The 18,119-nt window shown below is 43.3% G+C and overlaps 1 protein-coding gene across 1 annotated transcript in view; it reads right to left on the bottom strand.

Annotated features, from left to right (window-relative positions):
* Positions 1 to 10,983: 10,983 nt before the first annotated feature.
* The window catches only part of baiap3 (BAI1 associated protein 3), a gene marked incomplete at both ends in the record, with an annotated part of 35,121 nt that continues 27,985 nt past the window's right edge, over positions 10,984 to 18,119 (bottom strand). The window contains 11 exons of the mRNA XM_083649093.1: positions 10,984 to 11,087; positions 11,266 to 11,471; positions 11,824 to 11,947; positions 12,157 to 12,277; positions 12,572 to 12,655; positions 12,765 to 12,836; positions 13,511 to 13,619; positions 13,832 to 13,911; positions 14,944 to 15,012; positions 17,287 to 17,502; positions 17,798 to 17,893. Coding sequence (XP_083505219.1) covers positions 10,984 to 11,087; positions 11,266 to 11,471; positions 11,824 to 11,947; positions 12,157 to 12,277; positions 12,572 to 12,655; positions 12,765 to 12,836; positions 13,511 to 13,619; positions 13,832 to 13,911; positions 14,944 to 15,012; positions 17,287 to 17,502; positions 17,798 to 17,893 — 1,281 coding nt within the window. The remainder of the gene's footprint in view (positions 11,088 to 11,265; positions 11,472 to 11,823; positions 11,948 to 12,156; positions 12,278 to 12,571; positions 12,656 to 12,764; positions 12,837 to 13,510; positions 13,620 to 13,831; positions 13,912 to 14,943; positions 15,013 to 17,286; positions 17,503 to 17,797; positions 17,894 to 18,119) is intronic.

Here is an 18,119-nt window from a genome sequence, read left to right as displayed (position 1 = left end):
AACATTCTGCATATGGGACTCTTGGCCAAAAAGAGAAAAGGCTTGCAGTCGCCTATGTAGTCGTAAAAGTAAAACTGTGTCACAACAAAGTAAGATAAATATGATATCAAGAGCAAAATTATTGGCATGATAGCTGAATACAGTTTTTCCTAATTTTTACACATTTGTAGTGCATAATTAACAATGAACAATGGGGAAATAGCTTCTACCCTTCTGAAAAGAGGGTTTGAGGAATGAGATGTCTAAACTAACAAGCGAGCGCAAACCTTTTAGACTACAGGTGCCGAGGGAGGACGGCATCGGGGCAAAGCGACTGGTGCATACTTGGTGAATACTGCACCAATTTAAAAGATTTTCACCAATTGTCTGCTCACAATGAGTTCAAAATACAAAAATAGGCTCCAGGTTGAAAAATACCTAAATTCTCCTTTAACCACTAAACTCACTAAACGTCCATGACTGACTCAGTGACTAAGTGAGTGAGTGAGTGAGTGAGTGAGTGAGTGAGTGAGTGAGTGAGTGAGTGAGTGACTGTCCTGTCTTTTCCATCTTATGACCCCGGGGGGGCTTCTGGCCCAGCGCCATGGTAAAAATGTACGGTGCTGCATTTAGGTACATCGGAACTACTGTATAAAGGCAAAGGCATAACATCATTTCTTTAATCTCTTATTTATATTTTGAATTGAAAAACAGAAATTGACATGAGAAGAAGTAAATCATTTCATGCCACATGAATATGCACTTACAACTTTAAATATCATCATCTACTACTTCTACTGTACTGTAACTTTATTTGAACATGGTTTAATGGTGACTGTGATGTGGATGATTTGAACAGCTACAGTCCAGTATAATGACAGTTTTGCAGTAAAGTGTGTTTAACCGCTTTGCCCCCTTTTGAAATCGGATCCACAGTTTTTGTGCATGGACACCGCAGCAGCTGTACACATGTTTGTCATGGACTGTACTCAACAAAAGCGAGGCAACAAGATCATTCTGTCAAAGTTAGAGATGAATCTGTGCTACTTTGGCCTGGAGAGCACAACTTGGAAACATATCCAGGGTTTTCTAACATAGAGATGTCAGGTTAATAACCATCTTTAGGCCTGAGTGTTGACTCCACTTCACCACTCCACTATACTCATAGGTCTGATTTAACTATCACAAATTGCTACACAGCATCAGAGCGTTTCCACTTGGTGTGCAAACACTCTGGACGTCAAAGTCAATAAAACCAAAATAATCATTATTGCCTTCGGGAAGTGCAAAGCGAAACAGAGACTCGCATTCACAAGAAAAAAAAAGTTTCCGTTTCAAACAGTGCATACAGGCGTCTGATAGGTCTGCTGACACCAAGAAAGAACTAGCCTACTTTCAGAGACAGTCTGGACGGAGCAGCAGAGTGTGTCACGCTTTACTGGTGCAGCAATGAGAGTATCATTATAAACCCTCATCACAGTGTCATTTACCAGGTACATTTGACCTGACTTCCATGTGGGGAAGTCACTCTTGCACCCTGCATGTCCAGAAGGTCATCTGGCTGCTGAACTGTCCAGACCTCCCTGCTCCTGGGCGAGGAAAAGGTTCAAACACCAGCAGCCATGCTAGAAACAGCCTCTCTCCCATCACTGAGCACACATTAAACAAACCAGAAGAACTTGAAGCCTGAAATTGCGTACACCCTTTATATAGACAAAAGGAATACCAGAAGGGCGGGGATCTCAGCTGATGAATGTGAGATGAATGTCTCATGGTTCTTTTTCTTTCTATCTTCTAATCACCATAAACACACACATACCAATGAATTCCGACGCAGGGACCATCGATGCCATCGATACCAAATAAAGCAAAAATACAGCTCCTTTAATTTGTCAGCCGTTGGATTTGTTTGTGAGATTTGAGTGGTTGCACACTGCTGAGGAGAGAGCTAAGTATACAAACGCATGAAGGAGCCGGGCATAGACGTGTGCGTGGGATGGGAACCACAGTCTCTGTGCTGGCACAGCCCAGTGGATAAACAGAGGATTCATGTGGACAGGCGCCGCCACAATAATGCCTTCTTCACAGAGGCCTCCAGGAAGGCTGCAAAAAGAAAGCGCTTCTGCTTTCGTTTGACTCCCCAAAAATGAACATTCTTCTCAGGCATCAAACTATGGCGCTGGCAGTCTTTCACTCTTGTCTGTGCTTTTCACGCTCTGTTTTTGCCCTGCCACCCTCTCTGTGAGGAGTCAGCCATTCATCATCTGCCAGGACAGCTAATCCAAAAATAAGATGTTGAAAAACAGAAAGAGACCTGTAGGGTGTGTAAGATGCTCCTACTCTGCTGACTTCCCCACAGCTTCTTCTGACCTGCGGGTCCCAGACTTCAACAACACAGGGACCAGGATCAGATGCTGCTCATATGATAACCTCCTGGGCTGTTTATGGTTGGGATTATTCAAAAATAGATGTTCCGAGGAAGCGAGCCAGATTGTCAGGAGTGCATATGCACAGAATAACACAGATTCCTCAAGCATAAAGACATGGTCTGTGCCTGTTTGATAAATAAATATTCATAAATGAGTAGCACATACTGTAGGCTACTGTATATGTAGGCATAGCATATGTTCCGCATGTAATCTACTTTGTAGTGCACAACTGTCATATCTAATTATGAAGAGCTCATCAGCTTAGAGGGCAATTAACTGTATAGATATGCTATGATGCTCACTTCCTCTGTCCCTCCATCACTCCCTCTGTCCCTCCCTACATCCCCCTTCACTCACCCCCTCACTCACTGGGTCATTCTGTGATGGGTCCTGTGTAAAAGGTTAGGCAGTGGAGTCTCTGGACTTGGCCCAAGCACTGTCCCATTTGCATTCCTCAGGGGCAAGCTGTCCAATATCATCTGTGCTCTCTGACAGGGGCCCCTGAAGCCACAAAGGACTGGCTGTGTCGGCGTCTCCTCGCCCCGGGCCCCATCACCGCTGCTGGAGAGGAGAGGCGCACTTCAGAAGTGCCTAATCACACTGACGCCATGGCCCAAGAGGCACCTGCAGACAACAAGCCAAGGCTCTTTTAATAGCTATTTCTGAGGCACCTGCAGACAACAAGCCAAGGCTCTCTCAACAGGTGTTTCTATCACAAGAGGCACCTGCAGACAACAAGCCAAGGCTCTTTCAACAGGTGTTTCTATCACAAGAGGCACCTGCAGACAACAAGCCAAGGCTCTCTCAACAGGTGTTTCTATCACAAGAGGCACCTGCAGACAACAAGCCAAGGCTCTTTCAACAGGTGTTTCTATCAATCTGCAGACAACAAGCCAAGGCTCTCTCAACAGGTGTTTCTATCACAAGAGGCACCTGCAGACAACAAGCCAAGGCTCTTTCAACAGGTGTTTCTATCAATCTGCAGACAACAAGCCAAGGCTCTCTCAACAGGTGTTTCTATCACAAGAGGCACCTGCAGACAACAAGCCAAGGCTCTCTCAACAGGTGTTTCTATCACAAGAGGCACCTGCAGACAACAAGCCAAGGCTCTCTCAACAGGTGTTTCTATCACAAGAGGCACCTGCAGACAACAAGCCAAGGCTCTTTCAACAGGTGTTTCTATCACAAGAGGCATCTGTAGACAACAAGCCAAGGCTGTTTCAACAGGTGTTTCTATCACAAGAGGCACCTGTAGACAACAAGCCAAGGCTGTTTCAACAGGTGTTTCTATCACAAGCCTTCATGGGCACAACTGGAGGAACTTTGCTTTCATTTGAAGGGAATCTCACCAGGCCTTCGCAGTGCCAAGAGTGCCAGAGCTTTTTTAAAGCTCATCTTTTGGGCGGTATTTTAACCTTTATTGGATCGATTGAAATAAAGACAGGCAAGATTGGAAGCGAGTGTGGGATGACATGTAACGAATGTCCCATGATCCTTATTCAATCTCAGAACATCACAGTTACATTGTAGCCACTTGTCCTGGTGGCCCCTCCCTTTTTTGAATCACATTTGATGTGAAGGACATCTCTATTCTGCTAACCGCTGCACCAACAGCATTCATCCCATTCATTCCCGGAACATTTCTTAAGACACTTAAAATAACTTAATGCAATGAATGAATGCAAGCAAGCACATACTCGCATAACTCGGCTTCAGTCAGCCTTGAATTAATGACAGTCCTCTCCCTCAATACAGGGCAGATGTAAAGGTATGTACTGTAGTGGAATGCCATGACTAAGCCGGTGTTATGCCAAGTTCTGCATCTCCGCCACCAAATGCATTTTGGTTTTGGAGGGGGGGGGGGGGGGGGGGGGTTCTGTCCTGGCTCATGGAGGCTGACTTTGGTGCTTAAAACCCAGGTAGGCCCTACAGGTGACCTAGGCCGGCCTAGGGATATGTCGAGGCTCATGGACGCAATCTTTGGTGCTTAAAAGCAGCCCAAAATATCGTGGGGATGCATTTGGTGGCGGGGATGCAGAATTCAGCATAACACCTGTAGCACCAGTCTTCTACAGAGCTGAGTCGGGGAAACTGCAGGTGTGTCTGCTCTAATCTGAGAGAGAGAGAGAGGGAGAGAGAGGGAGAGATGAGGTGTTGGCATGTTGTTGAACGGGAGCGTCGGCATGATGGGTGCTGCAGTGTAACATTTCTGTGGGGATTGTGGGATGGGGGATTAGTGTTGTCTGAGGGCAGATAAGGCAGTGCGGGATCACAAAGCTGTTACATTTGTCTCCTGGAGCCAGCAGAGCAGCCACCCGCCCCCCAACACTGCCAACATTCCTGCAGATCAACAAGTCTTCCACCTCTCTCCTCCACTGCCCAAACTACACAACACCTGGCCTGATAAGGAAAGTTCACCATTGGCTCTCTGACACCACCACCTACACTTTCTTTAAATGTAGTCCTTGAATGAGTCATTCAGATCAGTTCCTGAAAGTGGATTCTAGCTTGTTTCTGTGCTTTTACATGTTAAAGTAGTGTTATTAAACCATGGTATAGTTCCATAATCAGAATGTCTTTAAGAAAGTGGGACACCTCAAAAATCCAAAATGGGACTTTAAGAAGGTTAGAGCCTGTTAACAGAGAGGAAATTATCATTCCCTTATTGACCATGTTTTGAATCACCAGTTTAACTTCCCTCGTGCACGTTGACTTGGTCAAGGTCTCAACATAGTAGACTTGGTCAAGGTCTCAACATAGTATAGTGATAAGGATGTTATAATTTTTACAACGTAACAATCTATCAAGTATGAAATAAAGCCCCTCCACCTCCCCCAGTACTGTAGGAAAGCTTCTTATACAGTGAGGAATGCAGGGAATCTGCTTTGCATTCTGCTCTCCCAGATCTTCCCAATAAAAGTTCAATGAAGTTTTGATCTAGTGACTGGGCAGGCCATGAAAGACATGTGACGTCATAGAGTAAAATAATTATTTGTGCCATTATGTCACATTTCACTTGTGTAGCCTACGTGTGTGACTGAGAAACATGTAATGGTATGTGCTGGATGGAGATGGATGATGAATATGGAGACTAATATCAAGCCTACCTGGGCGTGTTATCATGATTAAGAGGCTGCATTATAATGAATTGAGGCCTATGGCAGCTAGCATGAATCAAGATGCAATTGTGGCCTCCTTGTACATTAGGTGGGAAATATTTGTAAAAGTATGAGGACATCTAGTGGTTAAAATCAGTGTGTGAAATCCCACTGGAAGGTCTCCATTTCTATCTCCTCAGGCTTTCCCAACCTTGAGGTCAGGAGCCAAAGTGGGGTTGCTTGAAAATTATATTAATTGATAAATATGAATACAATAACTATTATTATAATCATAAAAACACCACACACAATTAAAAACATGAATGAATGAATTAATATGGGGGGGGGGGGCATGATGTGGCTCTATCCGTGTCATTGTTTTTTCAGCATTAATTTGCAGCCTAACTTGTAAGCTCACCTGTACATATCCTACACTGAGAAAATAAAGTCCTCACATTATGCACTTACAGTATGTGTGGCTCGTACTGGCTATTATGCCTCTGGCTGCTGTCCATACATGAAATAGCCTAAATGTGTCTAAATTGAACATTTACTTGCAGAATAGTATTACAAACTATTACATGATCTAAAACAAATAAATTTTCAGCAAGATATTGTCCATGTTTTTAATGTCTTTTGGGTCACTAGAGTTTCGTGATGTCACAGCAGGGTCACAAGCAAAAAAAAGGTTGGGAACCACTAACACTCTCTCTTTCTAACTGCAGGTATTTTGTCATTTTATGTTGCTGTGCTGAATGCAACATGTTTCTTGTGATCCAGGACAGGAGGAGCGGGAACGGTATTGGACCTGTGAGGGTCCCAGCTGCAAAGGAAGTGAAGGGCCAGAAAGCTGTCAGACGCCCCAATGGATGTAGTGTTTCCTGGCGCTGACCGGAGGCCATGATGTCTGCTTTAGATGACAAGGTCCCTTTCACACCTGAGCCGGCACACAATTCAATCCATCATAGGGTTTCTGATGATTTAAAATGTATTGATTGCCGTTCAGTAGAGTACAGACACACACACACACACACACACACACACACACACACACACACACAAATAGCCTACACAAACCCATTTCCCCCAGGTATGAGAAGTCTAATCTACTGGCATAGCAGCACTTTGAGAAATGTGGACTGAGACGGACGGTCCATTTTTCTGGTGCTTTCATCTCAGACTGGACTTAATGAACACTCTGTGTTCACAGAGTGGATGTGGCTTTTCTGCTGGGTTGCGGTGGCATTACAGGAGATGTTTGATCTCCAGGTAGCAGCGCTGGAGGGGAGGTAACATATTAAGGTCAGAGAGAGACGGCACAGAGGGGAGGAACAGGGAAGATTTGTTGCTCTGAGGGTAATAAACTGTAGGGGAGAAAGGCCACAGCATCCGTGCATCGTTTCAAATTCATTTTCATATTCTGTAATAAGATTTCAAACTGTTATGGCCTCATTGTTTTAGTCATTTGTCAAGATTAAGTCAAACAGCTCTGATATTTCATACTGCATAAATGCCGTCTGCTCATTTCAAGGATCAAAACAAGCTACCAAGTTCATATTTAAATACATTCTTTATTCAAGGTCATAGACATCTCCCAAAGGTATGCTCCAATAAACAGCAACACAGTCATTTACAATTCAAGGACAAATAATTCACTTTTACAATAACAAATTGAACTTTTTTTAACCTCTTGAGGATCAGTTTCTTCATCTGTTGCCTTGAAATCTGGACGGTAGACGACAAACCAAATATCATTCGACTGCAATCCGAGACAACAAGACTAATAATTGAATACCTTAAATAAAAATATCTCAGAGTTTGCATTGACAGTCATGGCACAAGGATCTAAAGATAACATAATTCACAGTTTGATGTAGTCATATAGATTTATAACGGATACTGATGCCTCCAGTATCCAGTTTTTGTTTTTACTATACAGTAAACTGTGACTGATGAAATGCACTTTGCAGGAACATTATTGTTGGGATCATACTTTGATTTCCTTGTACATTTGAAAAATGGAAATACTGTATCTTTGAATTTGAAAGATTTGTTGCCTACCATACCAACCAATCTACAGTACTGACCAGATTGCCAGTCTGAATGTAGGTAGGTCTACCAGGAGTTACAGAGCACAAACAATTTTATTTCATGGGACAGAACAAGGCCGCAGACTGTTTTTCATTTTAATGTTTTCCCCATCTCTGTTAGATGTCAGTTAATGTAAAACGACTTAAGTGTATAAATTATTTCTAAAAGCTCTGTTAGGAATATTGTGTTGACAGTGAGGTCGGCTGTTTTTCATGAAATTCTTAGCCAGAGCGTCTGGCTTTAAGTAATGCAGACAAAATATAATCTGCGAACTTAAATTAAAAAGGTAGGCCAATGTAAGATTTCTCAAAAGCAATATCTGATTTATCAGAAACACTGTCAGTCCAGCAAGATACATTGATAAGAGAATGTTGTATACTTTGGGTTCACTTTTATTTTTTAGAGATCAAATTTTAGCATTTGGGAACATTGGTTGAGGAAAGTCCATGATGCTAAAAACTATTAAAGAAATCATAGTCAAGTCCCTCCATATGATGAACTATGTCGTGAAACAGGAGATGGTTGAATGCATGGAGTTACAGTATGCTAACAACAGCTAACAAATTCTGCCTCCAATACCTACCAAAACCAAAACATGGAGGCAGGTTCTATTTGGATGGATTGAAAGTACTCCTCGTTCATGTTCAATAAGACAAGTTTCCTAAACACCTGACGGTCCCTTTAATGCAGCAATCACTTTCCAGGCATAGACACAGCTTTTAATGTTGCATGCTTCATCCTCGCAACTCCACAGGGCAACGACAAAGCACTACACACGCAGCTACAGTGAAGTAAGGTCGCTATCAAAATGCTGTCAGTGTCAAAGTTTGGTGCAAAGTTCTCCTACCTGCTACAATGTTAATTTTCCGGTTATTTTTCCACGCATCCTCCTGGTTGACAAGCTACTGTTACATTTTGTGATCATGTTGGCCAGTCAGCAAACTAAGTTTAAATCAGCAACAACCATTCAGAAGAAGCCCTAAATTAATGTCTTTATAGGCTACTTGTTGTCAACGCTCAACAATAATAGTTGTCTTGAGCTTTTAAACATGTGGTCACACCTTATAGACACCTTAAAAACATGTTACCATGGGTGTTATGTTTGCTGGGTGCAGCCATCTACTGCCTCGCCTTGTTTATCTATTCACCAATTGCAAACTGTAAGCTACATTTTGTGACAGAAGACTTGCTACAGTAATATTAGCTTGCTAGCTCACAGCTGCTATGAGAGTATTCTCCATTGTTAAGTTTTTACTAGAGTTTGTGCTTTAGTTGTTTAGTAAGGATTCAATTGCATAATCATTTTATGTTCATTACAGGACGAGTGGTTGGCTTCCAGGTAGTCTGACCCGCAAATTTAACCATACATCTTTGCTGCAAACACGGTTTCCCTTTCGTAGCCTACACACACAACATAGCCGAACATCCTTTTACTATTGAGTTCTTGTGAGAGCTGCTGTTGAAGCTGTAGCATATTAGATCCTGCCTGTCAGGCAGTGAGATCTGTTGCAAGCAGGGAGAGGTCTTGACTTGCCCTTTAAGTATAATTATGCCACTGCACAGGTTCATCGTCCTCTTCTCTTTACCTCCAGATCAGGCCCCGAGCATTTAGGATGTTTATCGTTTTCAAGCAACTGTTGGTCCTTGGCCTGCCTGAACAGAATGTCATGATAATAAAGGCTTTGCCAAGTTTGCTTATTAGCAGCAATTAACTGGCTTTCATCAAACAAATCTTTTGAAGCTCTACCATCTGGCTGTATAAAGCACTGTGGCGCATGCTGCGCTATCAGCGGGGGTGTGAGGGTGCAACTGATTTCTTCCTTTCAATTAAAAAAAAGGTGTGAAGGTGTATCCCCACTGTGAGAGTGAATGAATGCCTATGAATATAGCCTCTGCCCCCCAGAGAGAGGAAGCTACAATAGCATTGGCACAAATCACTCGTTTAAATTTGATGAAGGATTAAAGTTATGCATACTTAAGGGTGTGGCCGCTGTGACTGACAGGTGGCTAGCTGCTAGCTGTCTGCTAGGCATCACCTGCTCCCAGACTCCACACTCTCATCCAAATAGAGAGCCAAAGCCACGCCCACTTCCTGCTTGAGCATATGAACCGGTGTCTGAAAAAATATGAGTGGTGGTGAACGACAAAAGACAATATTAATGTTTTGATCCCGTTTGAATCGTGCCATGAAATACACATGTTTGTCCATTTAAAAGATAACTTTGAAGCGTATCGTTTAGTTTTGTATGAAACCACTCAATCAACTACATCTCTCTTCTCGCACAATATACGTTATGGTTACACCATAACTTATGCGACTGGTTGTGTCTAGTAGTGCAACAGTTTTACGACAAACTGCGACTTTCTTTTATATTGACAAACCTCACATGTGTGGCACTGGCACATGACGGTCAATGTGAGTGGTTCAGTTGGCGATTCTGTATCAGTCAGCGTTGAATGTGTTTGCATTTTTTACGCAACGGGTGGAATGGGCAGACCGTGTTTGGCCGATGAGTTTGAACCGCTCTAAATTAAGAAGTTGTTGGGTACGAAATTGCTGAAACAGAGAAAGATTTGTTTAGGTACAACAGTCATTGGCCCCAGCCAATGATCCAAGATGAGCTTTGTGAAGAGCGGTGTAGGAGAGGAGGATGAACCTGCCCTGTGGAACACCTCAGGGAGGCTTTGGACCTCCCTGCCTGTCTCATTGGCCTTATGGGCATGACCGGATAGGTCTTCAACACAAAATCTCACAAGATGTAGTTCTCCAAAGCTACTGTATCATGTGTCTTATTTCTCGCCTTGAAATGGATGTTTTATTCATAACCATTTGATTTTGTTGGTAAGCCACCGTATAATCAGGAAAATTAAAGTGGTTTCATGCATTCAGGTCCTAAATGGACTTTTATGTAAATTATCTCCACAATGTGTGTTTAGAATGTGAATGGTCTGAACTCTCATTAATTTTCCCAGGCAACTAATGGGGCATAATTGAGGTATAGATTTAGACTTCGACTGAATACCATTTGATATGTAAGCTGCTTCCACAAAATAGTTATTAAACGTTAAATCTATCATATCAAAGATCATACAACAAAGATAACAATAACCTCTTTACAAAAAATATATAGTAGTAACATTTATAATGAACTATTAAGATTCTCAAATATATAGTTAAACTGAGACAGGTTGCACAGTGACAGGAATGTTACAGTAATAAGTCTCACGGTTTTTGTTTTTTTTTCTCTTTCATTTTGGCATAATTACCGCACAAACAACGGGATTGGAAAAAACTTCAAATATGTAAACATAGTACAACAAGTACAAAAGCACATGTCGCAAGACGTGGTCAGAACACACGATACAGCAGGCAGCACTGACACCTTTTACTCCTCTTCCATTGACTTCTCAATCTCCTTCAGCCTGCGGACAAACTCCTGAGCCTCCTTGTCTCCGACGCGGGCATCCAGCATCCTCATGATTGGCTTCTCTGGAGGGAAGAGCAAACAGATGAGAGTGGCTGCTACACCTGACAATCATTTCTGGATTGAATGGCTTTCCATGTTGTATTACACAAGTAATTGGAAACCCTTGCCAGACTTATAACCTCTGGTCCCCCTAGAGGCCAATACTGTGTTAGTGTAAAAATGTGGTTTGATGCCGCGTACCGCTGGGTTTGCTGCGAGACAGGTGGAGGATGACCGGTGCAACGCTCTTCCCGGCCGCTGAAGCGTTTGGTCTCCCCGGCCAGCAGAAGTCGCTGAGAGGAGCGACTGCTTCGCCGGCAAAGTCGTTGGTGGAGAGCCAGTCATAGTCCATCACAGTGAAGGTCAAACAGGCAAACCTGTGGCGGTACTGTTCAGGACTGACGTGGCTGCAAGGCACAGGCAATGCAGACAGTAACAAGAAGGGGAAGGAAGGGAATTATTATTCACATGTAAAGGGACAATAACCCGTATAGCACGGTAAAAAAAACAATAACCTTTATGACACTGACTCTCATTTCTATTACCATGTCCCCATCATAAATGCTGACTTGTAGAGGCAGAGTAACACCAAAATGCTAAAAGTCATATTTACACAATGTTCTACAGTCTAACATTAAAATGTGTTTTTAACAAACAGAAATGTCTCGTGATTGATATAAATTTGTTTTTCAAGTGACAGAAGTATACAGTACTGTTTTTAAGGTTTATTAATAATTATTATTTCAAATTTGCACTCACAAGTAAAATAGTTCATCAAATACTGGGTGCAGTGTCTTAAGTTTGACTTGGGTGCGCTGACTCTTGGCCATGGGAAAGAGGTGGTGAGGACAGAGCTCCACTATGACAAACGGGTCACTCAAACCTGGGTGAGACCAGAGAGAGAGAGAGAGAGGGGACAGAGTGAGACCTCAGCTGGACAGCTGCAAAACAAGGACCTCTGCCCTTCATTCTGACTGTTAGGGAGTTTACCTCTGCCCTTCATTCTGACTGTTAGGCAGTTTACCTCTGCACTTCATTCTGACTGTTAGGCAGTTTACCTCTGCACTTGATTCTGACTGTTAGGCAGTTTACCATTGGCATCCAGCGCCATGATGTCTGCCGCGTGCAGAATCTCCACTGTCAGCCTCTGCTCTGGCGCGTCGTAGTAGCACTTCACACTAATCCGACCGAAACGGGTGTGTTTCAGCGTTCTCTGGAAAATGGAATTATTTGTCATTGTCTGTCAGCAGCAGCAAGAAGAGTAGGAACGGTGAAATAAAATACAATGTGAAAGTGTAACTAGTGCAAAGTGATTTCTTTCTTCCACCAAACAAGATCGGTCAGTGTATATCAGCCTGTCATAAACATATACCGTGTCTACACTGATGTTATAGTAAGTGTTGAGGAGAATTCATAAAGTGACATAATCAATCAGAGGTGACAGAAAAGCCAGTAGTAATGTGTTTTCCAATCAATACTACTCTGAGACAGGTCAGTCCAGTCGCACCTGCTGGGAAATCTTCTCCAGAAAGTACTGTTCAATCAGCTCAAAGGAGGAGCACTTATTCAGCTTGAGCTCCTCCTCCAGGAGCTACAGTGGGGAGGGTCAGGAAGGGAGAATGATGAGTGACATGGAGGATAGGAGAACTTACAAAAACTCAACTATCATAAGGCCTGGTTGACAGACTGAGAGTTCTAACCTTGTAGTCTCCATTCTTCATGTCCTCCAGGGCCAAACCATCTCCTTTGGCATGGAAGAACTGCAACAGAGTCTAATCATAGGGAACCAGATTTGAGTGAGAAAAACAATTTCTGACTGGGGGGCTTGAAGCTAACAGTATCACAGTGGTCCCTATCGTCTTCATGGAACATACGTCTCAGCATAGTAGAGAGACATGTGACGTTCACACAAACAGGATTTCTGTCTGCCAAACTACACGCTCAGCCCACTCATATATGGCATGATATTTTGCATGCCAAACTCAGCAAGTATGAGCACGGCCAAAGATAAGATAATAAAACAAAAACACACACGCTGAAGGATTACAGCTGTCCGTTGTGTATTGCTGCTATCTGACCCAGATATATTAAAAGATGAAAAGGACATTGATAGTGCTGGCCTTTTTCCTTTTTATATTACATTTTTAATGCAACTCTGCCACGTCCCTTGCCAGCTAGTTAAGCTGCCATTAGAAGACAGAAACTTTCACATTGTCATTCATGGACAACCTACTGACTTCATAAATAGCTAATATATGCTAATGATTGCACGACAGCATGCATCCAGTACTTAGTAATGATGATGGTAATGGTAGTAATGTGCACAGCTTTGACACATGCCTACCTTTAGCGTATAGCCTTGGGCTCAGGCAAACTGAGCCGAGCTGCTGGACAAAGGCTATTGTGAAATGAAATGAGGTGCAGGATGAAGAAGGTAAGTTCTGACCTCCACTGTGTACTGAAAGCGGTTGTAGAACTCCACCTGGACGCCTCTGTTTTCCGCCACAGCGTCCAGGATCATCTGCAGGAGCAGTTCCCACATGCTTTGCAGAACTCTAGGGGGCAACAGACACAATGGCACACCCACACATATGTATTTATCATGGCTAAGTGATTAGTAATTACAATTAACCCACTGATGTACCTCCTCCAGCCTCACGTATGTTTTCACAGCTGACGATAGCTAGATAGATAATTATCCATTTTAGTGCAAAAAAAGGCTAGCACTCATATTTGTAGTAAGGAGAGAGGAGGTGAGAGGAATTACCTTGCCAGATTCTCCTTCACGAGGGTTTCGGTGAGGATGGCCATAGTGTCGTGTAAGTATTTCATAAGAGGGGAGACAGCCTGGAACAATGTAAGTATTTCATAAGAGGGGAGACAGCCTGGAACAATGTAAGTATTTCATAAGAGGGGAGACAGCCTGGAACAATGTACGGTAAGTATTTCATAAGAGGGGAGACAGCCTGGAACAATGACAGGTAATGCATTAAAGGAGGATTTAGGTATTTTTCAACCTGGACCCTATTTTAATTTTTTTAATGTATAAGTAATGTGAGCAGAAATGTTTCAAATTGGTGCTGTATTGACCAAGGTCGCTTCAGTTAGCAGCTGTTTTGCCCACATGCTACTACTGCACTAAACAAGCCTTTTTCGATTATTCCATCATGACATTATTATAGTGACATATAATTTACCTTCTGCTTGTCTCACGAGAGTTGCGTTGTTTGCCGGAAGTCAGTTGTGGTGTGGCAAGCTGGGAGCTGCCATGTTTCTTGTTTTGGAGTACCAGATGGCATAACTGAATGATTTTGTAAGTTTTGTCTGATTGATCTGATTTCGAGAATATGGATGAGGCATTTGAATTCGATGGCTGCCCGGATTTATTTGAGCTGGACTAACGTTATGGATACAAACTGAGGGTAACAGGAGCTTCTATCTCTACCATTTACATTTACATTTACATTTCGTCATTTGGCAGACGCTTTTATCCAAAGCGACTTACAATAACACACTTTTTGTCGGCAATAGAGCAATCAACTATGGAGCACAGTCTATGACAACTACAAATCCTGAAGGAACAGTGGTACGAGTTTAGTTTAGGATTCTTTTTTTTTTACTTTTTTTCTACCAATGTGATGAACAGCAGGTAGAGAGAGGGTGAACACGCTGCTGCAAGGTCAATACTGTACAAGCATTCATTTTCTCTCTCTCTCTTTTACAATAATAATCTGAGCCTGTGTCCTCACAAAAATGTCTACTCACATTACTTAGTTATACTTAAAAAACAAGAAAATAGAAAAATACCGAAATTCTCCTTAACAGCAGGAGAGTAGTGACAAGCACCACTGATACAAGTATGAAGGTTACGGGCCTTACGTCGTCATTGTTGATGGAGTCTGGGGACAGGCTGATGTGCTGTATGTACCTCCTCAGCTCAGGCTGCATCTGCACAGAGACACTCTCTCACACATATGGTACATGTTGAGGATACACGTGCCCACACACACACTACCAGTCAAATGTTTCTTCATTTTTGCTATTTTCCACATTTTAGAATGATAGTAAAGACATCAAACCTGTGAGATGACACAAACAGAATCATGCAGTGACCAACAAAGTGTTAAAACAAAAGAATGTTATATTTTTGCTTTGAAATTAAATTCATACATAGGCATTAAAGGAGAACTCCACTGAAAAACAATGATGATTAATTCGCACATGATCTCACACATATCTGAAAACTGTAAACAGTTTTGCAGTCATTCATTTAGTTTGAGAGTTATTGAGCATTTAATTGAGTTAAGTTGTGGACCAGTGATGTCGTTCATGCGCAAATTACATCACTGGTCCAGTAGTTCCTCATAGGGCGCTGGCTGATTGTTCCGAACCCCTGTGGTTCGGCCACAAACACATAACTTAAGCATAACATAAGCCTGGCAAAATGGATTCTCCAGTTATCGTGATCTTGCGAATCCAGCCGCCCATCGCGAGGTCATAAGAGACCTGCATTACTGCCAAGCATTTATGAAGGACTGCTTTCCTGCTCTATTTCTCATTCATGTGAGATATCAAGTTGATTGTGATTGCAGGGATGCCAAGTGTGCTCTGACCGCTTGGTGCATTGTCCTAGATGCAAATAATCATTTGTTGAAAGAGAGGGTCGCACTCAGAAATGTCTCATTCATTAGATTTAATGGAGACATAGAACATTTTCGCACACTGATGAAGGCCGGATGGTCGAAAACGCTCTGTGGGCTCTATTCTCCCACAGGCCATCGGCGCTATTACGGGCCTTAACCGCAAAAAAACGTGCCTTGCGCCTGTTTCGGCAAGATAGCAATAGGCTTTAGGCTGCCAAATGCGCTTTAGGCCGAATGGGCGTGGCGCAGTCCCAAAGTGGGCGTGTCGGCGCTAAATACCAGCCTAGTCATATCTTGGGAGCTGGCCTACATTTAGCGCTTTGCGCTTTTCAAAAGCAGGCCTATTCTTTGCCTTCACTGCTTCTTCTCTGTCACCCTTCTCTCTCTCTCTCTCTGAGTTCCCAGCATGCATTGTGTTTCTTCATTTCGCTACTAAATAGCCACCAAATGAGCCAAAATAGATATAAAAGGTAGTTCTAAATTAATGTGTAATGGTAACACAGCCTGCCATTGTCAACATTTCAATATTGGACCAAATAAAACCTCGAAATGAAAACACCACCCTATGTGAAACATATATGTCCTCCTGGGCATATATATACCCCTTGTCGAGTTAACGTGATTTAGAGAAGTAACAGCGGAACGCGCTTCGGAACGCGCTACTAATGGCATCTGCTATACTGTGATGTCCGTCCAATAACTTGGCCCTATTTCACATTTAGTTTTACAATAAAAACACATTTATGCAATGACTTGACATAATGTAGGGTATATTTATGTGCATCATCCTTCCTGCAGCAGGCGAGAGAAAATGATATCTTTCTGGACAAACTTTCACCAATCTAATAGGCTATATTTTTCTAGCTGATGCATAGAACATTATTTTCACTTTGATCTTGCTATAGTGTAGCGTATTTACATGCTTGCAGTATTGAAACTGCAGTTAGATTGGTTTGAGAAGCATAATAATATGGAATAATAGCCTATAATGCAGACAGACAGGCTGGATGAAGGGAGGGGGGGGGGGGGGCAGAGCGTTTGGCTTTCGTCTGGTTTTGCGGGATCACTGGAATTGGAGCTAAAAAGGCAAGCGTGCGATTCGTTTATTGCACTTATCCAATGAGCATGACGGTGCATAATTTTACGCCTAAAAGGCGTGGTTGTAATGCTTTGGGCTGCATCTAGCGCCAGCACGACGATATCAAGTGCGCCTTTCCACGCCCACTGCTTTGATCTGCGCCTGCCGCTCGGCCTAGAAACTGCGCCGATGCAACGATAGGGGCCTGTGTCTCCATTAAATCTAATGAATGAGACATTTCTGAGTGCGACCCTCTTTTTCAGATCTTTAATTACCTGGGGGAGAAAGGAGAGAGAGAGACTATTCTACAATAAATGTCAAATATGCAGAGAAGTGGGAAAACTGGAGCTCGGATCCAGAGTATTCTTGAATCCAGTATATCCAGTATATACTGTAAGGCCTACACAGTGCAGTTGCAGTAACACTTTTTATTCCACCAGTCATCAGTGAAAATGTCATGCTTCAAGTGATGAACTGAAGTGCAGGTTGTGTGTGTGGCACCTTCTCAGTGAGCAGGGCGATGAGGCGCTTGGCTTCTCGTTGCAGGTCCAGGTCCATGTTGTACAGCTGGCCATTAAGAGCCTTATACACCTGCTCCTTCCCCTCTGCCCCGCACGACTCCTCCATGGCCCGCTCCACACCTGGCCAGTCCAGGTCGCGAGGCAGGTGGCCGAGGAAAGCACGCACGTGCTCCATGTTGTTCAGGCCGATGCACAGCTAGCGGAGAAGCGAGGACGAGCAGAGGAGGAGAAATAGAGGGAGGAGGCGGAGAAACAAGGGTGAAGAAACAAAGGAGGAAAAGAAGCAGGGCTACAGAAAGGTGGAGGGGTGGGGGTGTGTGTAAATGACTGATGATGAAAAGCAGCGCCAATTGCATTGACTCGTGCAAACATATTAGTGGGCTGATCTCCCACTGAGGTCTTCTGAGGTGTTCGTGTTGCCAGGGAGAGAACACTTGTTGACATTTACTTCCCACGTCCCCCCCCCCACCATGCCACAGGCGTTACCTTACCTGCACTGTGAAGCTCCTGTGGTCACGTCCCAGCTGGTTCCTCTCAATCATCCGTGTTATCATCTCCGAGTAACACACAGCCTCGCTGCAGAAATTCTACGGCACATAACATCACAATCTCATCTCATTTTCCTTTATGACTTCAGCTCTCTTTTAGCCTTTTCTGTGCGTGTATGCATGGTGTTGTGTTCACGTGTGTGTGTGTGTATGTGTGTGTGTGCGTGTGCATGGTGTTGTGTTCACGTGTGCGTGTGCATGGTGTTGTGTTCACGTGTGTGTGTGTGCGTGTGCATGGTGTTGTGTTCACGTGTGTGTGTGTGTG

Source organism: Poromitra crassiceps, assembly GCF_964638095.1.
Source record: "Poromitra crassiceps genome assembly, chromosome: 13".
In the NCBI taxonomy this organism is placed as follows: domain Eukaryota; kingdom Metazoa; phylum Chordata; class Actinopteri; order Beryciformes; family Melamphaidae; genus Poromitra; species Poromitra crassiceps.
This window is presented reverse-complemented; position numbering and strand designations above follow the sequence as displayed.